General features: G+C 57.5%; 1 protein-coding gene across 2 annotated transcripts in view; it reads left to right on the plus strand.

The window, feature by feature from the left end:
- Positions 1 to 26,637, plus strand: part of SHANK2 (SH3 and multiple ankyrin repeat domains 2) — a 510,411-nt gene that overhangs the window by 464,819 nt on the left and 18,955 nt on the right. For both annotated transcript variants that reach the window (XM_027532522.1, XM_027532523.1), the window contains 3 exons: positions 20,016 to 20,151; positions 20,738 to 20,818; positions 22,387 to 22,407. In XM_027532522.1, coding sequence (XP_027388323.1) covers positions 20,016 to 20,151; positions 20,738 to 20,818; positions 22,387 to 22,407 — 238 coding nt within the window. The remainder of the gene's footprint in view (positions 1 to 20,015; positions 20,152 to 20,737; positions 20,819 to 22,386; positions 22,408 to 26,637) is intronic.

The following is a 26,637-nucleotide window of genomic DNA, read 5'->3' on the forward strand; positions in this document are numbered from 1 at the left end:
TGGGTTGGGAAGATCCCCTGGAGACGGGAATGGCTACCCACGCCAGTATTCTGGCCTGGAGAATACCATGGACTGTATCATATTTATAGTCCATGGGGCCGCGCAGAGTCGGGCACGACTGAGCTACTCTCGCCTTGTCGGGGCTGTAGCATCACTCTCTCGCCTTCTGTCTGGTGGCCCTGGTCTTCCCTCCAGCGTCCGCCCTGCCACATTCAGTGCTGGGGAGGGGTGGGGGGAGAGGCATGGGAGGGCGTGGGTTCCGCCGGCCCCCCTGCTCAGGGCCCTGGAGTTGCCCCCCTGCAAGGCACCCACCCGGCTCCCTGACCTGTGCACAGGGGCCCAGCACCCCTCCCTGTAGGTGTGAACCTGGTGGTCTTGGCCCTGTGGGCTCCTGTATGTGAACAGAGACAGTGATGGGACCTGCCTTCCGGGTGCAGTGAGGATTTGGGGGCTCCTGCCCCCCAGCCTTCGGTACAGTGCCCGGCAAATGCTGGCCCTTCTTCCTTCTCCTCAAAGAGGCAGAGCAGGAGTCCAGGGAGGCGGCCTAGCCGCCCGGGACTCCTGTGAGAGCCCACGGGGGTCCCTGCCGTGGAGCAGCCCTCACGCGGAACGAGCGCTGAAGCAGTGACACGCGCGGTACAGTGCAGACGAACCATGAAGACGTGATGCTGCTGAGAGAAGGCGCCCAGACCACCTTCTGTATGATTTCACGGGTGTGAGATGTTTCAGGATGAGCAAATCCATGGAGACAGGAAGCATATAAGGTAGTGATTGCCAGGGCTTCCCTCGTAGCTCAGTCAGTAAAGAATCCTCCTGCAGTGCGGGAAACCCAGGTTCCATCCCTGGGTCGGGAAGATCCCCTGGAGAAGGAAATGGCAACCCAGTCTAGTATTCTTGCCTGGAGAATCCCACGGATAGAGGGGCCTGGCAGGCTACAGTCCACATGGTCACAGAGAGTCAGACACGACTGAGCGACTAAACCAACCCCCAGAGGCTGGGGGAGGGGAAGTGGGTCTGACAGCTCATGGCTGGGGGTTTACTCTGGGGGCAGTGAGAACGTTCTGGAAGCAGCCAGAGGGGTGGGAGCATGGCACTGTGGGTGAACTAAATGCCACTAATTACAAAGGGGGACTTTTACTTTATGTGAATTTCACCTCCGTTTTTTTGTAATTTTCTTACTTGTGGCTGCGCTGGGTCTCCGTTGCTCTGTGGGCTCTTCTCCGGTTGTGGGGAGCAGGGGTGTCCTTGGTCGCCACACACAGGCTTCCCTCACGGCGGCGTCTCTTACTGTGGAGCACCGGCTCTAGAGTGCCAGGGCTCAGTAGTTGTGGGCACGGGCTGAGTGCTCCGAGGCATGTGGGGTCTTCCGGGATCAGGGATTGAACCCGTGTCCCCTGCAGTGGCAGGCGGATCTTAACCACTGGACCACCAGCGAACTCCCTCAATTTTTCCTAAGGTCTGCATACTCAAAAAAATCAGGGGAACACGGAGGGGCCAGGTGGCCGTTGCAGAGAATCCCAGAGGTGGACGGGAGCGGGGGGCTGGACCCCCAGGGTCCCGGGCCTCACGTCAAGCCAACAGGAGGCTTGAGCAGCCCCACACATCTATTTCCTTGGTTCCCTTGGCTTCAGGGGAGACGTGAGCTACAGGGGACCAGGGTTCTTCCCTCAAGGTCTCTGCCAGGCAGCTCACCTGCAGGGTCTGCACTCCCGGCCACACTGAGCCACCAGCGGCCACCACCCCACCCCCGCCCCCGCGAGAGGCGTTTGGTGGCCCCACGGCTCAGCCCTGGCTTTGGTGGCAAGAGAAACAAACAGGTGGTAGGGGCTGTGATACGGGCCAGATACCACCCAATCTTGGGGCCAGGGACGCCCCCTCGTACCCCTGACGGAACCACCAGATCCAGGGGTGTTGAAAGCTCACTTTTTTTAAGCCCAAGAGGCACGTGCCGATTGCTCATGTCAACTGCAGTTTCTTCCTTTTTCTTTAGCGTCTCTTTCTCCGGTGAAAGGGCTTCGGCACAAAGAGTGTGTGCCCAGCACTGGGGTCCTCAGAGGGCCTGTCAGTGGGCTGGCTCTTTAACGAGGGGCCCGCCAGGGCAGACGATCTGGCCTGTGCTCACAGGGGCCTGGCATCTGTTCCGCTCTCTTCTGTGCTTCTCAGGGAAGCAGTTGGCCAAACGCTGTGTCGTTTTACAGGGGGCCGTGATGGCTCCAAGCACAGGTCAGCACGCAAAGCTGTGCCCGAGCCAGAGAATTCCCAGAGACCTTGTGAGGACGTGACTGAGCCGGGATCCTGGGGGCTAAACTGTGTCCTCCAGAAGGATGTGCAGTCCTGACCCCCCAGCCCCTCAGGCATGACTCGATTTGGAAAGAGGGTCTCTAAAGGCGTGATTATGCTGAAGCTGAAGCTCCAATCTTTTGGCCACCTGACGCAAAGACCTGACTCATTGGAAAAGACCCTGATGCTGGGAGAGATTGAAGGTGGGAGGAGAAGGGGACGACAGAGGATGAGATGGTTGGATGGCATCATTGACTTGATCGACATGAGTTTGAGCAAACATCGGAGATGGTGATGGACAGGGAGGCCTGGCGTGCTGCAGTCCATGGGGTCGCAGAGTCAGACACAACCGAGGGACTGAACAAGGGTGTTTCCACCACTTGGCTGTTGTGAAACGCTGCTTTGGACGAGGGTGTGCAGACGCATGTCGCAGCCGCTCTTCTCTGTCTTCGGGGGACAGACCCAGGTGGTAATCGCTGGGGCGTATGGTCATTCTGTGGCTCACGTTTTATTTATTTGGCCGCGCCGGGTCTTAATTGTGACATGCGGACTCAGTTACAGCGTGTGGGCCCTCGTTCCCTGACCAGGATCGAACCTGGGCCCCCTGCACTGGGAGCAGAGTCCTGGTCACTGGACTGCCAGGGGAGTCCCGTGCGTTTCACTTTTTTTTTTTTAACATTTTGTATCTCTCTCTCTTTTTAAAAGATGTTTATTTATTGGCTGTGCTGGGTCTTGGTTGCTGTGTGCGGGCTCTCTGTAGTTGTGGTGTGTGGGCTTCTCACTGCACTGACTTCTCCTGTTGCAGCTCACGGGCTCCAGGGGGAACCAGGGCCACCAGGGAAGCCCCTGTGTTTCACTTTTGAAGGCACTTTCAAATAGCTTTCCACAGCAGCTGCCCTTTATCCACGCCCATCGAGTGCTCACTGTTTAGCGTGGGAGGTGGACTGTACGGGCTGAGAGATTGTTAGGCCGGGCCTGCCTCCCTCGTAGGGGGACTCTTCCCCTCTTCTTGGGTGGGATCCCGCTTTAGAATCTGAAGAGGACAGGGGGCCCTCACCCTTGGAAAATGCACACAGGCCCCCAGTGTTGTCCACGGCCTCAAAGCAGGTTGGAAAAGGCACCCTTTGGGGGAGGGGGGTCCCAGCAAGATGAGCTAGTGCAGGCTGGGTGGGGGCCCCACCCAGGGGGGACCCTCGTGCAGTGCGCAACCTTCGCGGTCGTCCGGGCGGCCCTGCCTGCCAACACCCAGAAGCGTGTTCACCCCCTTACGGACTGGAGATGTTCCCTAGAGCAGCACCCAGGTGGAAACGCGTGTTCAGCCAACGCCAACGCAGCCTCTCATCGCCAGGCAGGGCCTCCTTCCGCCCAAGTGCCGTGAGCTTCAGGGAGGAGGCTCAGGAGGGAAAGTGCTTGGAGCTCCATGCCAGCCTCTGCCCTGGCCACGCAAGCTCAGGACCCGAAGCAGGGCAGCCCGGCTTCCAGGGCTGCAAGACGGGGACGAGACACCCAGGTGGACAGCAGAGGCGAGAAGCCTCTCGGGTCGGCGTGGCGCCAGCCAGCCAGTGAGCAAGAGTGGGCGAGTTGCTTTCAGCCCCGTGTGACGTGTGACGTGCAGGCGGGGCTCCCCGGGGCCCCGCCTCTGCCGGGATCTCACCCGGTCACACCACCCAGGTATCCAGGCCCCGGCAGGGGGGACCAGCATGAAGCACAGTGTCCACCACCCCTCGGGTGGGACCTCAGCCTAACACTCATGCCCGCAGCTGTGCTCCATCCAGCGGGACCCTGGCCTGCCCGGGTCCCCACCCTCCCACCGAGTCAGGGGAAGAGTGTCCATTCATGGAAATCAGCCACGGGTCACCCCATTGCCCGCCCTGGCCCAGGCTCGGGGGGCACTTGTGTGCATTTCCTTGGTCCTCTGGGACCCTGTGAAGTCACCCACGGCCCATTTTAGAGATGACACCATGCCTCAAAGGGCAGCTCCCAGGGACCAGTGGAGGGGCACGGAGCCGGGACCTGGTTCCCGGACCTCAGATCATGCCTTTCCCTTTAAAAATAAACACCTATATGTATATATATATATATGTTTTTTTTTTTCTAATTTTATTTTATTTTTAAACTTTACATAATTGTATTAGTTTTGCCAAATATCAAAATGAATCCGCCACAGCTATACATGTGTTCCCCATCCTGAACCCTCCTCCCTCCTCCCTCCCCATACCATCCCTCTGGGCCGTCCCAGTGCACCAGCCCCAAGCATCCAGCATCGTGCACGAACCTGGACTGGCAACTCGTTTCCTACATGATATTTTACATGTTTAATTGCCATTCTCCCAAATCTTCCCACCCTCTCCCTCTCCCACAGAGTCCATAAGACTGTTCTATACATCAGTGTCTCTTTTGCTGTCTCGTACACCGGGTTATTGTTACCATCTTTCTAAATTCCATATATATGCGTTAGTATACTGTATTTATGTTTTTCCTTCTGGCTTACTTCACTCTGTATAATAGGCTCCAGTTTCATCCACCTCATTAGAACTGATTCAAATGTATTCTTTTTAATGGCTGAGTAATACTCCACTGTGTATATGTACCACAGCTTTCTTATCCATTCATCTGCTGATGGACATCTAGGTTGCTTCCATGTCTTGGCTATTATAAACAGTGCTGCGATGAACATTGGGGGGTACACGTGTCTCTTTCCCTTCTGGTTTCCTCAGTGTGTATGCCCAGCAGTGGGATTGCTGTTTGTTTTTTTTAACTGTGGCAAATACACGTAACGTGAAACTTAACGTCTTCATCACTTTTAAGAGCCCGGTTGAGTGGCCTTAGGTGCAGTCATTCGCACGGTTGTGCACCTATCACCCCGTCCATCCTCCGCAACGCTCCATCTCCGAAGACTGAAGCCCCGCCCCCAGTAGACGCTGGCCTCCCGCTCCTCAGCCCCGCCCCTGCCGCTGCATCCCGCGCCCCCCCACTGAAGCCCCGCCCCCACTAGACGCTGGCCTCCCCCCTCCTCAGCCCCGCCCCTGCCCCCTGCCCCCCGCCCCCCGCCCGGTGAATGTCCATCCTTCTGTGAGCAGGTCACCCAGTGGCTGTCTTCTGGCGCCTGGCTTCTTTCCACGAGCATAAGGTCCTTGAGGTTCGTCCACGTTGCAGCAGGTGTCAGAGTTTCCTCCTTTTAGGGCTGAGTGACATTCCCTTGTATGGAGGGACCACCCTTTCTCCCTTCATCCATCCATGGACACTTGGGCATTTTACATGATTTAGCTGTTGGGAGTCACGACGCCACGAACGTTGGCACACGGGTGTCTGTTCAAGTCCCTGCTCTGGGGCACATGCCCAGAAGAGGGGTTCCTGGGCTGTACGGATATTCTGTGCGTTTTGGAGCAAGCTCCATCCTGGTCTCCACTACCGGATCCTGCGTCCCCACCAAGCTCCTTCCTTTCAGCATGCAGTCCGGCCGTGTTCCATGGGCTTTTACCTGAGACCAGGCGATGGCTGAGACAGAGGCGGAAGGACAGGTGTGCTGGGTCCTCAACGTGTCTCTGTAGCCGCGAACCTGGAAACACGTGCGTGAACTTAACCCGCTCTGGTTACGCCGGGAGGTTGCAGTGACAGAGCCTGGGTCTCCAGTGTGTCCCTGAGGTTCCATCCGGGAGTCCGGTGCCCTCGTGCGCCTGGCCCGGCCCTGGGGACAGCGTGGTGCAGCCACCACCCCGTGAGCCAGCAGAGGAGTGGCCGCTGGCCCAGGAGCTGGCTCGGCAGAACGGGTGGGCCCGGCCCAGCCCGCTGGCTCGCCGGGTGCCTCCAGATTCCCTCTTCAGGGACCTCTTGTCTGAGTCACAGGCGGCGGGGCTGCAGGAGGCCATGAGGCTGGCACAGAGGCCCCTGCTATGATCAGTGCCCCCAGAGGGGCTCCACCAGCAGCGCCCCTTCTTTCAAGCCCAAGTCAACCGTAATTACGCGTGTCGGTGCTGTGGGCGACGTGCCTGGAGGGCCTTTTGTAGCAACTGCCCTTCTGCGTTAAGGGCAAAATGATTCTTTTAAACACAACACATAAGTCAGCCACGTTAGGATTCCCCAGCCTGAGTCAGGCCCACCTGAGCCCACACCCTCCCCTGGGCCCTCAGGGGTGTTCCAGGCCGGGGAGGGGGAGGGGCTCTCCCCCAGAGGAGCGGGCCTGGGTCAGCCCCTGCCCGTCCCCAGTGGCTGCTGGGGCGGTCACCAGAGTCTCGATTGGGCACTCTTTGGGAAGCTTAAGGCGAGGGGTCCTGGGAGGGTGGGGGAGCCCAGATGGAGGAGGGGCCAGAGCAGCGTCCCTCCCCTGGGGCAGCTGAGGCCCTGGGGCATCTGGCCTGCAGCCGAGGAGACCAGGCTGTTGGCACATCAAGGGGGCGGGGCGGGGGGGCGAGCAGGACTGCAGGGAGGGGCACACGGGGAAGGTGCCCCTGGAGGGACAGAAGGGGGCCGGGGCAAGGAGGTGGGACACACAGGGTAAGATGGCTCAGGCCCCCACTGAGGTTGTTCTGGAAGTGGAGGTTCCCTCCTGCTTGACAGGAGGGGAGGGACCCAGCCCCGCCCTCTCCCCACCCCCACCCTGTGAGGGGAGGTCCTCAAATTCAGGAGCCCAGGTGGCTTCCCGCCCCTGGGGTATCAACCTGTCTTTGTCCCATGAGGAAACAGAGATTCCTCCTCCTTGCGCCCCGGGCCAGCACACACCAACCCCCCCCCCAACCCCACCGAGGGCACAGATGCCTGTTCCCTAACCCCCTGGAGTCAGACAGGGACGGGGACCCTTCAGCCCAAGAGCCGGAGCGCGGGGGTCAAGGGGAGACGCCCTTCAGCCGGCTGTCCTCAGGCCGCGGAGACAGGTGGGGGCTCCATCCGAAGGGACAAAAGCAGAGCCTTCTGTCCTTCCCGGGGGCCCCGTGTGCCTTCACCGTCACCCCCAGCCACTTCATTTCTCCCAAGGCCGCTTTCTCTCGCTGCTGTCGCAGTGTGACCGATGCTCTGGACAGGAAGAGGGGGAACAGGGAGAAACGGCCTCCTCCCAGCCCGCCCTGAGCTGCTTACCTGGGCTGGGTGCTGCCCTGGCCTCGGGCCAGGCCGCCGCCTTTGGCGTTAGCCCGTCTGCTCTGTTTGGGGCTGGTTCAGGATGAACCACGGAGTCCAATGGAAGTGGTCCCTCCCCCCGACCACGTGAGTCTCGGCAAGCAGCAGCACCACTGGGGCCTCAGGCCCGTGAGGCCCACGAGCCAACAGGTGTTTCTCAAAAGAAATCACATGCAGGGTGGGGCATCAGGCAGCTCCAGGGTCCCCAAGCTCTGTGCCCGCCAGACACTCCTCAGGGCATCCCCTTTGCTTGGACACTCGGTGTCACTGGGCCCTGAATGGTGGCCAAGTGGCCTGCCTGCAGCCTGGGACCTGCTGCGGACCATCCACGCTCTCACCCTGGGCCCCACTCAGCCACAGCCTCACAGAGGGCTTTGTAGGCGGGTGGGGAACATGTGCTCCAACGTGGCACGTGCTGCCTCCAGACTCCAAAAGGGCTGCCAGGCCTCCTGCATGTGCGTGCGCATTCACTTCAGCCCATGCAGTGGAGTCCTACCGCCTACCCGACCACAGAGCCTCCAGGGCATCTCAGAGCACTTTTATAGGGTTCACCTCCCCACTTGCATTTGCGGATAAGGCATCGGAAGTGCCTGCTGCTTCCAGCTTATCAGACACACTCCCCATGATGTCATCCACACAGGACCAGAGAGGCGCTGCATGGAGAGCTGGGCTGGTCAGCTCTTTGTGGCCGTGGTGGGCAGAGTCAGACCCGGCGTGGCCCTGAGGCCAGGCCGTGCGAGGGGCGAGGCTGGGGCTGCTGGCCTACTGCCCACGGGGCTCAGTGGTGTAACCGCACAGGTCCTCAGCACAGGGACACCCCGCTGGTGCCCACTCAGCATTCTCTCAATTGAGGACCTGGAGTTGTCCTTCACCTGCTGGTGTGCAGGCCCCGCCCCCTGCTGCACAGGGAGCTGTGAGGCCAAGCGGGGGACACTCCCTCCATGGGCGCACACAACCGCACGCCAGCACGAGTGGACACGGACACACGTCCGCGGCCCCACCACACGCCTCAATGCTCAGCCAGGGTGGGGAGGAAGCCACCGGCTTTAAGCTGGTGCTGGACGCTGAGCCCTCAGGCTCGCCAGGACAAGGAAGCCGCCTGCTCCCAGCCCAGGGTCTCGCCTGCAGCATCTTTACAGGGGGTGGGGACAGGACTGCAGGGCTGGAGCAGACCCCCAGCAGAAGTCGCTGGACCATGGCAACCCCGGCTGCTGAGAGGGGCCCTGGGGGGCCAGGGCACCCTCTCGTCTCCCAGAGTGGTCCCAGGAGGGAATCCCAGGAGGGGTAATGCAGAGTCACCCTGGACGAGGGACGCTGCCCCTCTCCCTCCTGTCTCCTGGGCCGACCAGGGTACAGCTGAGGGAATAGACGCGCTCCCCAAGGCCAAGGGGAGCTTAGGGCATCCTTGAAGGAGCACAGTGGGAGTCTGGCCAGGCTGCGTCTGAGCCCAAGCGAGGCCCTGCCTGGAGCTGGGGGAGGGGCCCGGTTCTAGAGGGATCACCTCCTAATCAGGAGGGGACAAGACTGGGGTTTGAATAAACTGTGGTTGGAGACAAGTGAGGACATGATCACGCCCCAACTCCTGCATGGGCTCGCACCCGCCACCAAGACCCGCAGAACATGGCCTGCAGTGTCTCCCAAGGGGCGGGCAGCAGCCCCACTCAGTTGGGGATCTGCCCGCCGGCGCCTTCTGAGTCGTGTCCCACGTGCGTCTTTGCCACAGCAGGGCTTTCGGGGACCTGACTGGCGAGGCCCAGCGGAGAGCCGCATCTGCGCTGCCTTCTCCCGGGGCGGGGGTCAGCAGGCAGCATAAATGCTGAGGCTGCGGGGGCGAAAAGCCCACAGCAGCGTGGTTTGGGAGCCTGGGGGCACGGGGACTCAGAGACCCAGAGTGTAGCATCCTGGGCCGCGGCTGGAGAGCACACTGAGACAGACATGCCCCTCGGGGCCCCGCAGGCCGAGGCCCAGCAGCACCTGGGTCCCCTGGAGACGGGGGCGGGGGCACCCAGGGTCCAGCCAGATGGAGGAACCAGCGAGGACCCTGGGGGCCGTCGGGGAGCCAAGCATCACTGCACACGGCCTGGCATCCCTGGTCCTTGCCGGTTCCTGCATCTGGCTGGACCCTGGGTGCCCCCCACCCCGCCCCAGGGGACCCAGGTGCTGCACACGGCCCGGCAGTGCCTCTGGGGGCGTTTGGTCATGTGCAGGAGAGAGCGCGAGAGACGGGTGACCAGAAGGTAGGGAGTGGACACACAGGTGTACACGCACATGTACACACGTGTGCACACACGCTCTCGTACACACGCGTGTGGGGACGCACGTAGATAGGCTCACACAGGTGTGTGCTTTTTCTTTTTAACAGAAGGACAGTCCTCACACACAAGTGTTGTGGGTTTTTTTTTTTTTTGCGTGTGCTGGTTAAAAAAGAAAAGAACCACATTTATTTTACAGGGTAGTATTCTCTTAAAGTATTATACAAGAATGTTTTTTAATTTAGTGTTTCCTCGGGGTAGAGCACAGGAAGAGAAAAGACTTTTCTGAGGTCAAATTGCTGTAGATTTGATTATGAAATTGGGTGAATACTTCACAATTAAGTCGACATTTTGAAAACCAAAGTAATATAAATGAACATAACCACAAATGAAACTAATGGCATTAACGGGGAAAATTATTTCAAGTATCAGTTTGGATGCCACTGCACAATGGAAAGAAATCTCAGTTTTTTCAGTAACTTTATTGTTAGTAACGATACTGATGATGTTCCCCTGAAACTGTCTAATGATAGAGATGATGGGCAATAGATAAATGCCAGGTAGCTAGACAGATGGACAGATGGATGGATGGATAGACAGAGGGATGGATGGACAGACAGACAGGTACATAGATAAGAGGGCAAGAAAATAAGTCATTTCCTTGTGTTGTTCAGTCGCTAAGTCGTGTCCGACTCTCTGTGACCCCATGGACTGCAGCACGCCAGGCTTCCCTGCCCTTCACGATCTCCCGGAGCTTGCTCAAACTCATGTCCATCGAGTTGTGATGCCATCCAACCATCTCATCCTCTGTCGTCCCCTTCTCCCACCCTCAATCTTTCCCAGCATCAGGGTCTTTTCCAATGAGTCAGTTCTTCGCATCAGATGGCCAAAGTATTGGAGCTTCAGTCATTAAGAACCCAGATTTTTTTAGCAAAGATAAAGAGATACAAACATAAAATCAAAGAAGGAAAATCCTGCTACACTAAAGCTCAGCTGAAATGATCTATAATCTTACACAGAGCCTTGAACGCATGTCTCATCAGCAAGTAGGGGCAGTGCTGACGATGCTTAGGGTCACACGGATCCGGCGCAGGAGTGACCTAGACGCTCCTCCCGAGCTCAGGCGGGACAGAGGCGCCTGAGAGGAGAGAAGCCCAGAGCTTCCTGCGGGGCCAGAAAGGCGGGGATGTGGGAAACCAGAGGCCTCGGGGATACACAGCTCCCGATGGCCCGAGCGGGGGCGATCTGAGCACTGCAGGGTCTTGATGACGGAAGTAAACACCCGAGGACTACCTAAGCAGAAGCGACAAGTTCCTGGCAGAAGCGTCCCTCAAGTGTGTGGATGGTCTGGCCCTCAAAGAGCCAGGGCTTCAGGGCCCACCCTTTGGGGGTGGCTGTGCCCAGTGACCTCCTTCCAAAGAGGGCAGTGTGCGCTGAAGAGAGGACAGCCTGGTGATCTCCCCTCGTCCAGGTGCGCAGGGCAGTGGTGCCCGCAGCAGGCAGGTGCCCTGGGGGGTGGAGGAGGGGCACTTCCTCCCCAGACCCGCCGCCCTCCTCGCTGGGGAGAAACCCCACAAACTCCTGGCGGCTACTCAAAACCGTCCAGCTCAGCAAAAGCAAGGCAGGTCTGAGCTGTCACAGCCCAGATCATATCAGATCAGTCGCACAGTCGTGTCCGACTCTTTGCGATCCCATGAATCGCAGCACGCCAGGCCTCCCTGTCCATCACCAACTCCCGGAGTTCACTGAGACTCACGTCCATCGAGTCGGTGATGCCATCCAGCCATCTCATCCTCTGTCATCCCCTTCTCCTCCTGCCCCCAATCCCTCCCAGCATCAGGGTGTTTTCCAATGAGTCAACTCTTCGCATGAGGTGGCCAAAGTACTGGAGTTCCAGCTTCAGCATCATTCCCTCCAAAGAAATCCCAGGGCTGATCTCCTTCAGAATGGACTGCTTGGATCTCCTTGCAGTCCAAGGGACTCTCAAGAGTCTTCTCCAACACCACAGTTCAAAAGCATCAATTCTTCGGCGCTCAGCCTTCTTCACAGTCCAACTCTCACATCCATACATGACCACAGGAAAAACCATAGCCTTGACTAGACGGACCTTTGTTGGCAAAGTATTGTCTCTGCTTTTGAATATGCTGTCTAGGTCGGTCATAACTTTCCTTCCAAGGAGTAAGCGTCTTTTAATTTTATGGCTGCAATCACCATCTGTAGTGATTTTGGAGCCCAGAAAAATAAAGCCTGACACTGTTTCCACTGTTTCCCCATCTATTTCCCATGAAGTGGTGGGACTGGATGCCATGATCTTCGTCACAGCCCAGAGGAGCCTAAACGCCCCGTGTTGCCCTGAGTGGGACCCTGGAGCAGGAAAGGGACCCTGGGTAACAATTAAGGAAATCTGAATTAAATGTGGGCTTTAATAAGTAACAGTGTATCTGTATTGGTCAACTGATTGTGACAAAGGTACCATCTTTATGTAACATGTTTGTAACAGGGGACATGGGGTCGGGGTGAGGGATTCCCTGCTGTATGATCACAATTTTTCTCTAAGTCTAAAACCATTATAAAATCAAGTGTGTTTAAACACAAAACATAGTAATTGCAACGGATTCAGATGTATTAAATAGGGTTTTTTTAAACATCCCTGAATTCATCATGACACTTTTAAAGAATGGGTTGCTTTCTTTTTAAATTTCGACTGGAGTATTGTTGGTCTGCAGTGCTGTGTTAGTTTCAGGGGTTCAGTTATGCAGACACATGCATCCGTTCTTCTTTAGTCTCTTTTCCCATGTTGATTGTCACCGAATAGTGAGGAGAGTTCTCGGTGCTAGACCGTAGGTCCTTGTTGGATATCTGTCTTACGTATAGTAGTGTGTGTGTGTGCGTGTGCGTGTGTGTGTTTATCGCAAGCTTCTGCTTACCCCCCAGCCCCACGTTCCCCTTTGGTAACCGTGAGTTTGCTTTCGACGTCTGTGTGTCTGCTTCTGTTTTTGTAGATGGTAAGTTCGTTTGTTCCATTTTTTAATTAGATCGCACGTGTGAGTACTCTCACTGGTGTTGGTCTCTGTCTGACCTACATAATTCACCGAGTGTGACAGTCTCTAGGTCCATCCGTGTGGTTGCAGATGGCATTATTTCATTCTTTTATGGCTGAACAATACTCCGTTGTGTATATGTGCCACATCTTCTTCACCCATCCCTCTGTCAGAGGACACGCAGGCTGCTTCCATGTCCTGGCTACTGTGAATGCTGCAGTGAGCACAGGGTGAATGTGTCTCTTTGGATTATGGTTTTCTCCAGGTATATCCCCTGGAGCGAGACTGCAGGACCACATGATCATTTTTAGTTTTTTAAGGACTCTTCATCCTGGTCTCCACAGAGGGTGTACCAGTTTACATTCGAGAATGGGTCACTTGAAGGAGCACGTTCATTACTCTGGAAACTGGCAAATAGAAAGGAAGAATGAGGCATGCATCTTGCCCTTCTTAAAGAAACTGCCCCTCGGGGCAGTCAAACAGTTGAGAAGGGGAAGTTTCTCTTTACAGATTATTCCAAATGATAAATGGAGAAGGAACACCCTAAGTAGAATATCAGCATTTTACAGCCCCCGGGCAGTAAATGATCCAGGCAGTGTCGGCGGCTGCTAGAAATGTTACTGATCAACTAACAGGGTGGGGATCAGGCTGACTGTGCGCAAACCCATCCATAAGCTTTAACATCCCAGAAAGCCTCGAGCCGACACTCGGGGGCTCCGATGGGGGCACACAGCCCCACCTGTGACGTCCGCCTGACACAAAGCAGGCCTGAAGCGGGTCCCAGCCTCCAGCCTGCAAAGCACAGGCAAACGGAAGACAGAGGCACACAGTCAACAAAACCAAGAGGGGTGACGGCTCCCTTGCTTCAGCAAACGGACCGGGAGGGAATAAAAGAGGAACCGGGGAGGCTGCAGAGTGAGAAAGACTTCGCAGTCACGCCACCCAACGCAGGGTCTGGCTCCTGGTCCCGGTGAAGCGGCTGTCGTCTTGGGGACACTTGCGAGACAGCTGGGAAGCCCTCCAGCCGTGATGGGATACTTCCTGACCCATGGGATGAGGGCTACCTTTTAGCTGCGATAGTAGTATTGTGGCTGTGCTTTTAGTGCGAGACTCTGTCTTTTCACACAGAGCTGCCCAGACTGCTCTCAGGCAGGGTGAGAGGAGGCTGGGGCTTGCGCCAGGAGGACCCGTGAGGGTTGGGGGGCGGCTTGGAGGCGCTGGAACCGCCCACCTGATGATGCTGCCACTGGCTGATGAGGCCTTGGTGATACGGAAGAACAGTCTCTCTGCTCTTGGTCACTCATAGGACAACATTCCATAATAGAAAATGTAGAAATGAGCTTCCTTTTAATTAATAGGCTGTTTCTCTGAGCAATTAAAAAAAAATTATTGGAGTATAGTTGATTTACAATGTTGTATTAGTTCCAGATGTACAGCCAAATGAGTCAGTCACACATACACATGTATCCACGCTTTCTAAGATTCTTTTCCTGCATAGGCTATTACGGAGTATTGAGTAGAGTTCCCTGTGCTGTACAGCAGGTCCTTATTAGAGATCTATCAAACACATGGGCTTCCCTGGTGGCTCAGACAGTAAAGAATCCACCTGCAATGCGGGAGACCTGGGTTCGATCCACGGGGTGGGAAGATCCCCTGGAGGAGGGCATGGCAACCCACTCCAGTGTAGTAGTGGGCACTTGTCAATCACATCTGCCAATGTACCCGTCCCCGCTTCACCCCCTGGCAGGCATGTTTGTTTTCTCATCTGTGACTCTACTTTTATTTTAAGCAGGTTTTGAGTTTATAGGGAGAAACAGAGCCAAAAGTGCAGAGTTCCCTCATCCCCTCTCACTCCTCCTTACCTACCCATTTCTGTTTTTACCATCTTGCTCCAACGTGGTACAGTTTGTTACAGTTGATGAACCAACATTGATACAATATTGACACATTATTATTAACTGAAGTTTACATTAGGGTTCCCTCTTCCCCCTCTCCCTCTCTGGACTTGGACAGATGCCACCATTGCAGTCCTGCACAGAGTAACTGTGTCATGGCTCTAAAACTCCCCTGCGCTCCACCTGTTTATCCCTCCCTCCTCCCGAGCACTGGCAACCCCTGATCTTTTCGTGGTCTTCATAGTTTTGCTGTTTCCAGCATGTGATGTAGTTGGCATCATACAGCATGTAGCCTTTACAGACTGGCTTCCTTCACTTAGCGGGTGCACTGAAGGTTCCTCCGGGTCTCTCGGGGCTTGAGAGCCCGTTTCTTTTTATCGCTGTGAAACAGTCCATTGTCGGGAGGTAGCAGTTTATTTATCTGCTCACCTACTGAAAGCCTTCTTGGTGGTGTGTAAGTTTTGGCGTCTGTGAATAAAGCTGCTGTGAATGTCCACATCTAGGGTCTTGTGTGGGCAGGAATTTCAGCTTATTTGGGTGAATGGTCACCAAGGAGCCTGACTGCTGGGTCAGACGGTAATGGTATGTTTGGTCTTCTAAATCACCACCAGACTGTCTACCAAATGGCTGTGCCTTTTAGCACTTACCCCAGCAAGGAGAGTTCCTGTTGCTTCACATCCTTGACAGTGTTTGGTGGTGTGAGTGTCTTGGACTTTGGCCATTCAAGTAGGTGTATACTGGTATCTCATGGTTGTTTCCATTTGCATTTCCCTAATGACATACGACTGGAGAAGGAAATGGCAGCCCACTCCAGTGTTCTTGCCTGGAGAATCCCATGGGCTGAGGAGCCTGGCGGGCTGCAGTCCATGGGGTTGCAAGGAGTCGGACACGACTGAGCGACTAGGCAGTGACATATGATATTGATCACCTGTGTATCTTCTTTGGGGAGATGTCCGGATATTTTGCTTGGTTTTTATTTGGGTCCTTTAAGAGTTCTCTGTGCATTTTGGACGCCGGTCCTTTATCTGACGTGTGTTCTGGAAACATTTCCTCCCCGTTTGTGGTTGCCTTCTCCTTCTCTTCACAGTGTATTCTGCGGTTTTCCATTTTAATGAGGTCTTGTTCATCAATTCTTCCTTTCATGGAGAGTGCTTTTGGTGTCTTATCTAAGAAGTCATTGCTAAGTTCAGGGTCACCTAGATTTTCTTTTACATTATTTTCCAGAAGTTTTATAATTTTTGTGTTTTACATTGAGGTCTGTGACACATTTGAGGTTAATTTTTGTGAAAGGTGTAAGGTGAGGTCTGTGTCTAGATTTTTTTTTTCTTTTTTTGCACGTGGGTATCCCATTGTTCCAGCACCATTGTTGAAAAGATGATCTTTTGTCCACTGAATTGCCTTTGTGCCTTTGTCAAAGATCAGTTACTGTGTTTGTGTGGGTCTACTTCTGGGCTCGCTATTCTACTCCGTGGATCTGTTTGTTCTTTGACCAATACGTGATTGGTAAAGTTTTATAATAAGACTTGAAGTCAGACAATGTCAGGCGCCTGACTTTGTGTTTCTTCAGTGCTGCAGTGGCTATTTTGGGTCTTTTGCCTTTCCATGTAAAGTTAGAATCAGTTTGTCAGTATTCACAGAGTAACTGGCCAGGATAGAAGTCAGGCCTTTGGCGGGGGCGGGGGGACCGGGGGTGTTCCCTTAAATATGCGCTTCCTGTCAGGGTCCACTACACACTGGTGAAGTGTGAGAGGCAATTAATACGAAAGACAAAGCCCAAAACAAATATACTGTGAAGGGAAGAGAAAGAGGAAACAGATCATGCAGGGAGAGTCAGATCATGAAAAGACATTATTAATATGATCAGTGAGATAAAAGATATTGCATCTTTTAAGAACAAAATGCTCTTTTATAAAGTAACAGAGAACAAAAGAGCTCTTGAAATTAAAAAATATTATAGCAGATATGAACATTTTGATAGATTGAAAAATAAATTGAAAAAGAGTCTTCCAGAAAGAGAAAGATGTGGAAAGTTGGAAAGATAATTTAGAAAGTCCAGCGTGTGCTAAATAAAGGTACCTCAAAGAGAAAATGAAAGAAATGTTCGGGAAATAATGGAAGGAACCGTTCTAGAATGGAGGGGTGCAAGTTCTTGATGGAAAGGGATTCGTGAGTACCCAGTACGAGCGATGAACACACCAGGGCACATCAGCAAAGTCCGGAAAACCTGGGCCAAGAAAATACCTCCCAAGGTCCTCTATCTGGGCGGGGAGGGGGCAGTCTTCTTAAATGTTTTTGTCTGTTTCATCAATTTGAGAAAAGGGTATTAAAGTTTCCTACTGTGTTTGAAGAGCTGCCTGTTCTTCAATTCTGTCAAATCGGGCTTCATTGTACTGAGGCTCTGTGACTAGGTGCGTACACGCTTATGCCTGTTACGTCTTCCGTGTGAATGACCTCTTGTATCATTATGAACTATCCCTCTTTATTTCTGGAAATGCTTTTTTCCTTAAGTCTGTTTTTGTCCCAGCTTTGTTGATCTATAAATTACGTACCATAAAATTTCAGCCTCTTGAGTTACACAGCCCAGTGGATTCTAGCATATTCAGAGTTGCGCAGCCATCACTGCCAGCCTAATTTGGGAAGCTGTGTCACTCCAGAGAGGGCTCTCTTGCCCACCGAGGGGCTCATTCCTCCAGCCCGTTGGGCTGCTGTGAATAATGCTGTTATGAACTTTTGTGTACAGGAACTTGTGTGATTGTGTTTTCAGTCCTCTTGGGCATATACAAGGCCTGGAGTTTCTGGATCGTATCGTAAGCTCTATGTTTAACTTTGAGGAATTGCCAAAACACTTTTCAAAGTGGATGAAGTCTACTTTGTGAGATAGTAACATAGCCACTCCATCTATGGGAATTTTTTCCCATTTATTTCCTTTCAATCTGTGTTGAGTGCGCCGACAGCATATTTGGGCCCTTCTTTTCCATGGTGTGTGTGTTTTTTTAAACAATGCCTGCTTTTTACCTGGAGTCTCACTGCATTGACTTCTGATGCCGTTCAGCTTGCCTTGTGCTGCTCTTCAGCTCTCCTCTTTTCTCCCTTTTCCGCTTTATTTTGGATTTTGGATTATTTGACTACTTTTAAAACTCCTTTTTATCTGCTTTTAGCTGTGTCTCTTTCCATTCTCTTCAGTGGTGGCTCCAGGATTGCAGTGTACATCCTTAACTTCTTCCACCCACTCAGAATTCATAGTGCACACTTCACATAAAGCATAAAACTTGACAACCGTATAGATGTGTCTGCCTCAGCCCTGCTGCAACTGTCCCACGGACAGTTACCCACATTAGAAGCCCTAGAGACCAGTATCATTTCCGCCTAAAACAGTCGTATCTGTTTAATAAGGATAAAATAATCTTTCTATTTTGCCCAGGTGTGTATCATTTCTGATATCTTCACGCCTTCTAAAGATTCATTGTCATTTTCCTCCAGCTTAGAGAACTTCCTTTAGCTTTGTTTGTAGTGCAAGCCTGCTGGCAGCAACTTCTCCGGCAATAACTCATCATTTATTTACAAAGGTCTTTATTTTGCCCCCATTCTTTGTATTTTCAAGTGGTTACAGAATTCCAGGTTGACAGTTACTTTTTTACAGGTTTAAAACATCGTTCCAGGCTCTTCTTGTCTCTGTAGTTTCTGATGTGAGGTCCACACAGTTCCTGTGTAAGTAACGTGTCCTCCTCTGCCCGCATTAATAAGATTTCATGTTACCTTTGGCTTTCAGCGAATTGACTGTAACGTGCCCAGACCTGACTTTTCTTTATATTTATCATTTTTGGGAATCACTGGGCTTCTTGAATCTGTACATTAATGTCCTTCACCCAGTCGGGGAACTTTTCAGCCATCGTTTTTTCTTTCTCCCTTTTCTAGGACTCTTGACTTTCTCCCCTTCTGGGTCTCTAATTCTCATCATCTTAGACCTTCTGATGTTGTCCCACGAGTGCTTAACACTGTGTTCACTTTTGAAAACCTCCTCTTTCTTCATATTGGATAAGTTCTATTTCCATATTGAGGTTCACTCTTTTCTCTGTCATATCCATTCTGCTGTTAAGCCCATCCAGTGTGTCTTTGCAGATTCCGTGGTGGCCCAGACGATAAAGACACCTGGGGTGTCTGTTGCATCTGCGAAGACGCACCATGCTGGTGAGCCTGTGGCTCCACCACACTGACCGCATTTAAGGAATCCACAGCAGGCCGAGAAGTAGAGCAAAACAGGGCCAGGCAGTCGCAGGGGACGCGGGGTGTTGGGTGCTTCTTATTCCTCAATCACCTGGGCAATACTCAGAGTGGTCACAGGCTTCACCCTCCATGCCCAGCGCTCACACCAGGAGTTGTGGGGGAGGGGATAGCAGGGGACAGAGCCCATCTGGGTGGCATGTTGGTGCCGGGGGCGTGAGGGAGGGGGCCGGGCTGGAGCCGTGGAGCCCTGGTGATCAGGGGAGGTAACTCAGGGGCAGCTCGGCCCCCTGCTCTGAGACAGGCCCGCCTTCCTCTCGGTGGTGGGCTCTGGAGAAGTGGAGGGTTGTGGGCTCGGGAGAGGTGGAGAGTGGTGGGCTCGGGAGAGGTGGAGGGTGGTGGGCTCGGGAGAGGTGGAGGGTGGTGGGCTCGGGAGAGGTGGAGGGTGGTGGGCTCGGGAGAGGTGGAGGGTTGTGGGCTCGGGAGAGGTGGAGGGCGGTGGGCACAAGGGCCTGCAGCCCGGCTGAGCCCTGGGAGGTGCCCAGTGCCGGGGGCTCAGGCCCCACCGGCCCACAGGACATCGCCGGGGTCCTGTGTGCCTTCGTGCCGCGAGCACCATCCCAGTAGGGACGGATGGGGGTCAGAGGGCATGAACAGGCTGTGACCGGCACCAAGAGCTCCCGGCCGAGGGGCTCTGATGGACGGCGTGTCAGCCAAGGTGATCCTGGTGACCCTAGGGTCAGGGTCCCGGGAGCGGTTGTCCCTCCAAGTAACAGAGTGACGCATCGGCCTTAGCACCTCCCCAGCCAAGCTTTCCGTCTTTTCTGGCCTCTGGACCAGAGAGGAGGAAGGAAGGAGTGCCCGGAGGGAACGGGGGTGTCTGGGCGAGGGACAAGGCAGCCGAGTGTCGCGTTCCCTCCTAACCATGCCATGGAAGGCCCACCGGGCAGGGAGCCTGTGCTGGGCTTCGGTGTGAAGCTGGTGGCCCAGAAGCTGCTCCTGGGGCTGCCCCGGGGGACGTCTCTGAGGCTCATGCTGCCCAGGAGGTAGTCCTGTCCCCCGGCAGCTGCGGGAACGTTCACTCCCAGGAAGCAGCCCTGGCCGGCCCCCGGGCCTCAGCCTCCCGGTTTCCCTGAGGACCACCCTCGCTCCCACGGGGCCCGCCCGCCTGCGACCCCTCCACTGGGCTCACCGCCTGCCTCCTCTCCCCGCAGGTGAACAACGAGAACGTCGTCAAGGTTGGCCACCGGCAGGTCGTGACCATGATCCGCCAGGGAGGGAACCACCTGGTCCTCAAGGTGGTCACAGTGACCAGGAGTCTGGACCCGGATGACACCGCCCGGAAGAAAGGTGCCCGCCCCCGCCCCGGCCCCCAGCCTGCCCGAGGGACGCAGGGACCAGGGCGGGGGCCTGTCTCCCTGCGTCCTGGGCTCAGGCACCTGCAGGGCGCCCCATCGCTCGCCCTCCGCAGGGCTCCCAGTCCCCCACTGAGAGCAGGAAACAAGTGGGAAAGGGCACTTAGGAGGTAAGGGCCGCCCCGGCCTCAGGCCCGGCTGTGCTCAGCAGACAGACGGGGCCTGGGGCTCCCGCTCCAAACACTTGCATCGGCCACTGCAGCAGCTCACGGCCTGGGCCCGGGGAAGGCAGAGGTCCAAGAGCCTCCCCAAGAGCGGTCACAGCTGGGGGACACGGGGCCTGAGTGAGGCCTGCAGAGGGCAGCCAGGAGCAGGCCAGATGCACCCCCTTAGGAGGCTGGAGGCGCGTGTGAGAACTTCCAGCACTTCCTGTGACCACCGCCAGCTCCCCGCCCCGGGGCAAGGCCCATCTGAGCCATCCCAGCAGGTCAGGGCCCTCCTGACCCTTCTGGAAGGACGAGCGAGGGCAGCATCCCGGGGCCAGGCTCTCAACTCCGTCTCTCCCGCCCGCCCCCTCCCAGCTCCTCCGCCTCCAAAGCGAGCTCCGACCACGGCCCTCACCCTGCGCTCCAAGTCCATGACCTCGGAGCTGGAGGAGCTCGGTAAGTGCCGGCTCCCGCCCGCCCGGCCCCGCGCCCAGTGTGCCCGCAGACTGGCCTCGCAGAGCCCCAGCCTGTGCATGGTCCCCCCGCTTGCCCGCTCGCCCCTCTCCCGGCCCCAGAGACCGGGAGGGCGTCAGGAAGCCTCCCTGAGTGTGGTCTCCTGCACTGGCCCCCTGCGTCCCTCCTGGGCTCGGGGGAGCTTCTCCACTGGGCCTCCTCTCTCTTGTTTCGTCTAACATTGTTTTGTTTTGAATTTTTGGGCCTCTCACTAGTGGATAAAGGTAAGCAGAGCCCTGCGGTCTAGGGTGCCCGCGAGATCTTTCTTCTCGCGCGTGGCCCCGGGGGCGGGTACAGACAGCAGTGGGCTGGTGGGCTGCAGGCCAGGGCACCGGGCTTGCTGGGGCCTTCTCTAGAGGACCAGAAGGGACAGAGGGCTGTGTCCGCTGGGCCCCAGGGCATGGCCTGGGGAGGGCGCGCAGAGCCACGTGGGCCCCTGGCCTAGCTGCATGGCTTATAACGAGGGTGGCACCCAGTGCTGGCGAGCTGCCATCCTGGAGGGTCAGGGACCCCCCCGGGTCAGGGAGCACGGCTCAGGGACACGTCCCCGAGGAGGCTGCTCTGACCACGCAGGAGCGGCCAGGGGCTGAAGGCTGTCTTGGCTGAGAGGGCTTGGCGGACAGGGAAGAAGGGTAGCATCTGTGACTTGGCACAGGGCAGCTTCCAGGAGCACAAAACCAGCCCTGATGCAGAGCCCGCCCCCGCAGGCCCAGCCGGTCAAGGGGGCGAGGTCTGAGCACCCTCGCTGGTCTGGGACTCTCCAGGGGCTCTGACCGGGCCCAGCCTTAAGGGGGAGACCCTTGGACCCTTCCGTCCAGAAGAAGGACACGGTGGCCTCTCCCCATCTGCGGCTCCTCTGTCATGGTCTCCCAGGGCCTGGGCCAGCCCTCGTGAGCGCCCCTTGCCCATCACCGCATCCTGGGGCTAGACCTGCAGCTGGGTCAACAGCCTAGGTCTTCTAGAAACCGGCAGCCCTGCCGTGGGGCCTCCCAGCCCCGCCAGAGCCCCCTCCCACTGGCTCCTTCTGGACCACACCTTGTCTGTCCAAACAAGACTCTCCAGAAACTACCCCCTGCACCCGAGGCCTGGCCCAGCCCCCGAGAGGGACAGCGGTGTGACTGTCCACATGAGCGTCCCTAAAGCCGGTGGCGTTTGCCACGAGGGCTCCCCCAGGACGACCCACAGGCAGATCACCTCTCGAGGGGGCTCCAGCTGCGTCAGCCCAGGGCTGAGGGTCCTTCCTGAGAGCTGTCGGCGTGTGACGCCCACTGCGGCGGGGGCAGGAGCTGTGAGAGGGGACCCCCTTGTCCTCCGCAGACAGGGCAGGCCCCCAGGTCCCAGGAGAGTGGACCACGCCCCCTCACCCGCCTGCATCTGCCTCGGACCACGGGCCCCCGTGGTGGAGTGGGCGGTCATCAGGCCTTCAGCGAGGGAGCCCGACCTGGGCCCCGGGAGTCGCTCCCCCGACCCCTGCCGCCCTGGGACTCACACTTGCCCTTTCTGTTTGCAAGCCTCCGTCCGGAAGAAGAAGGGTAAGGGGCGAGCCCCCACCACCCCGTGGCCCTCACTCGATGTCCAGAGTGTGTCATGACCCGTACTGTCTCCTCCCTGCTCGGGGTCCTCCAGGGGGAGGCCCAGCCCAGGACACGTCCCGTCTCGTGTGGCGTCTGCCCCGCCTCTCCCCGTCTGTGCTCGCCCAGCGTGTCTGCGTCTCCCCGAGTCATGTCCACGTCATCGACGTGTCCCCCGTCGTCCAGTGGGGCCTGCCTGGGTCGGGGCTGGGAGGCCTTCCTGCGGGCTGGTGGTTCGGGTGCAGGCTAGCAGGGCCCCTGGCAAGCGAATCGCTGACTGCCCTTTGCCATGGGCAGGGACCGCTGCCCCTTAACGTCCAAGAAGCCCACTCTCCACGGGCAGGAAGGCTGCCCTGAACTGGAGGGGAGGGGCACTGCCAGGCCACATGCTCCCTGCCCCCGGCTGGCGGTGGCGCAGAGGACCCAGCCTCCGCTCTGTGAGCAGCCCCTCCTGCCCCCAGCAGCCAGGCCCCCACGGACATGCCCCTCGCCAGCAGTGCCCACGGGCGGGGTGTTTCTCACCTGGTCGCTGGAGAGTTACCAGTGCAGAGAAAGGAGGGGACCCTCTCGCAGGCCCGGGCTCTGCCACTAAGGCACGACGCAGAACGCAAACCGCCGGGATGGCGGGGGTCGGGGGGTGGTCCTTGGAGTCCGGGGGGACCGCATCTGGGGTCTCGGGTCCGGGAGCACCAGAACGCACCTCTCTTACCCACAGTCTCCCGAGGCAGGCTGACCCCGACAGCCTCTCTCTGCAGCGGTCCTGGGCCTCCACCCCGCCAACCCCCCGCTCAGAGATTCCCAGTGGGCTTTCCAGGCTCGATCACCCTCTTGACACTGGGGCGGATGCCTGGGGCACAGAAAGTTACCCTCTGAACCCGCTTCGGTCCAAGGCCAAGGCCAGCTGGCGTGAACTGCTGTTTCTGCCCACTGTGCCTTCCAGAAGAGGCCCTGCTCGTGGGCCGCAGGAACCCCATGGCCGTCATCGGGCTGGTGGAGAGGGCTGCCGCCAGGAGGAGCAGCTCAGACTCGGGCTGGCCCAGCGTCGGGGGCACGTGCGGCCTGGCCCTGCCCAGCCCAGGGCCCCCAGTGGCCCCTGGACTGCGGCAAGAGGACAAGTACGGAGGTGCGGCCGCCTGGGCCGGAGCAGAGTCGCACAGGACAGGCAGGGCTCCTGGGGGGCCCACCTCCCTTTGCACAGCGGAGAGTTGAGAGTGAATCTGAGTTTGAGCTTAGATGCCACACTTAGTCCCCGAGGAATCTCCCGAGGACCTGCTCCATTCCCAGAGGTTGTCCGCGTGGCCGCTGGCGGGGAGCCAGGGCCACCGCGAGGGCCACACTGGGCTGGGGCGGCTCCGAGCAGAAGCCGGGCCAGAGGGGAGGGACCAGCTTCACCGCTGCTCTGGACCTGCGGGGGCCAGGGCGCCCCGCCCCCGGCACTCCTGCACGGCCTCCCCTGGGAAGATTAAAGACGGGCAGCTGGCCGACAGCTGCCGCTTCCCCGGGAGTGGCTGGTCTGTGCCATCTGGTGCCATCAGCGCTTAGCTTCCTCAGGAACCATGTCATGGAGGAGACCCTACGGGTGCCCTCTCACCTGAGACACCCCAGGGGGCCGGCAGGACCCCCTGTTCAAGGTCACCAGGACGGACAGGCTTCCTGGATGTCCCTGAGATTAGGACGCATTTTGTGAAGCGACCGCCCGAATCGCCGTAGGATCTGAGAGTCCGAATCTTAGCCATGCCAGGCGTTTCCAGAGCAGCGGGGGTCGCTCTCCTGATGGTTCTGAGGAGCGGGCTGCTGGATCTAGCCCAGAACATGGCCCCGGACAGATGGGGCTCCAGGGATATGGGGGTGGTCTGCAGTGGGTGGGCGCCCCATTTCCCCCGGGGAGACTGGGCCACCGGTGCCTGGTGTCAGCCTGGCGTCGGCTTCCTCTCCTTGCCCCAACTTGGGGGTGTCATTCCACTCCTTGATTCCATGCCTCCCTCCTGCAGACCACGCCAGTGACGTCTGCTGAACGACCTGGGACTTCCCCACCAGGGGAGCTCAGGCACGCGGGCGACTCGGCCTGTGCTTGGGGCAGTGCTCGTGCCTGGGGGCTCCGGGGTCAGGCAGGAGCACCCCACTCATGCTCTGGTCCCCAAGAGAGACGGGGCTGCCTGCGGCCTGCCCCCCAGTGCTTGACATCCACCCCCCGACCCAGGAAGTGTGCAGCCTGTGGACGGTGGGCACCATGCCATATGTTTGCTTAGAAAATGAAAATACGGGGTCACTTCCGGGGTGTTTGCATCAGCTCATTCCTAGATTGTTTCTGAAGACTTGACAGTTTAGCCTCGTTGGCAGGGTGGCCTCTGGCCTCGGAGTGCTTCACTGTAAGGCCGCAGGGCTGGACTCACTAATCTCAGCACCGACAGAGACCCAATCCCAGGCTTGTGTAAATGAAGCAGAATAATCCCGTGAGCCTAGAAGCAGGAACAAATACCCAGTCTCGCAGCGTTCCTGAAAAGCCTTCTTGTGCCAGTGAAGAAGCCCTGCACCACGGGGCTGTGCAGGCTTGAGACGAGCCCCCAAGGGGCCCGCGCCCCGGGGCACGTGGCCCAGGGCTGCCCTCTGCATCTGAATTGAAGAAACCACACTAACCCACCCTCACTGAGAAACAGAATAACAGCCCCCAACACAACCCCCGCAGAACAAGATGCTCTCGTGTATCCCGGCTCCGAAGAATGCGTAAGGGACATGGAGACCAGAGGGCAAAGGTTTACACAAAGGCCGGGATTGTCCACTTCAGGGTCACCGTGGCTCCAGGAACACACCTCCAAATACACCCCCAAACCACCCATTCGGATGCGGTGTGGTGAGCACAATGCTGACTTCTCGATCGGCCTGATGAGGCAGCCCGTTCCAATGGCAAGCCCGGATTTCCTCCCTCGGCAGGGCTTGGCGAGCTCCCCCCCCCGGTCCTGGAGTTCTAGCAGCGCGAAAGGCGTCCGCTCCTCGGTTATTCAGTCTGCAGGACGGGGACAGTCCCCCTACAACCGGGTTCTTGTTAAGATGAGAAACGGCATGAAGGCGCCCCAAAGTCCCAGCAGGGTCGCCTTTGCCTCCCCTGCACACACCCACCGTTGAGGGCTTTTGGCAGTGCCTGCCATGCCTGGGACCCCAAGACCACAGTGTCTGCCAGCTCGGTCCAGGCCTGTGAGGATCCTGGCTCATGGTCCAGCCTGCTCAGTGGGGTGGACCAGCCCTGTGAGCTGGGCAAACCCCAGACGTGGACTTGCGGGGTCCCGCTAGGGACAGGAGGTCTCAAAGACCCAGCTGTGTATATCAGGAACTCCGTCCTGCTCTGGAGCCCCTCACTGGGCCCCCACGGGAGGCCCTGCAGGCTGCAGCCACTCGGCCTTGCCCTAACGGGGGCATCCCCTCACCCGGGGGAAGGGCAGCATGCCTGAGCTGCATGGGCTGAAGCTGAGGCTGGGCCCAAGAAGATGGCCAGACCCGTGGATGGACGTTCCTGTGCAGGAGCCAGCCCTGGCCCCCGCCATCCCTGGAGAAAGAGCCACACCCCAGCAGAAACAAGGCCGGCAGCCAGTGAGGGGCCTGGATTCCGGGGACGGGCCGGGGGGACCTGCGGTCATCACAGACCTGTCAAGGGGGCCACCCGAGGACCCCGCGTCCCACAGCTGGAGGGGCAGGAGGTGGGGGAGCCCAGCACAGCAACAGTGAGAGCCCCACCCGGAGAGAACCCCGGCCCAGGCCCGAGGGCACCAGCTTCACGGAGGAGGCGCACTGCTGGGACGGGGGTGGGCGCAGGGCCTCGCGAGGCAAGAGGGTTCCTGGCCCCGGGAACATGGCAGGCAAGAGCACAGTGACCGTGGCTGCGGGGTCCCCACCGGACACAGGTGCTTCCGACCGACTCCCAAAGGGCGGACACTTACTATGTCCCACACAGCCATGGGGGAAAGGCTGGAAGAGCTGTGGGTCCCAGGGCAAGGAGGATTGCTGGGGGATCCCCCCCATGCTGCCGCCGCCTGAACCCCTCTGCCTTTCCAGGCCAGGTGCGCTGGCACTGTGGGACCCTGGCCCTGGTCCAGGACGTGGTCCCGAGAAGCCAGCATCCTGCCTGTTGGTGGTGGGCTGGCCCCCTCGGGCCCCTCTTGTTGGGGGTCTGGGGGAACTTTTCCAGGGGCCGAGCTC

The sequence above is a fragment of the Bos indicus x Bos taurus genome, chromosome 29, assembly GCF_003369695.1.
Source record: "Bos indicus x Bos taurus breed Angus x Brahman F1 hybrid chromosome 29, Bos_hybrid_MaternalHap_v2.0, whole genome shotgun sequence".
Classification (NCBI taxonomy): domain Eukaryota; kingdom Metazoa; phylum Chordata; class Mammalia; order Artiodactyla; family Bovidae; genus Bos; species Bos indicus x Bos taurus.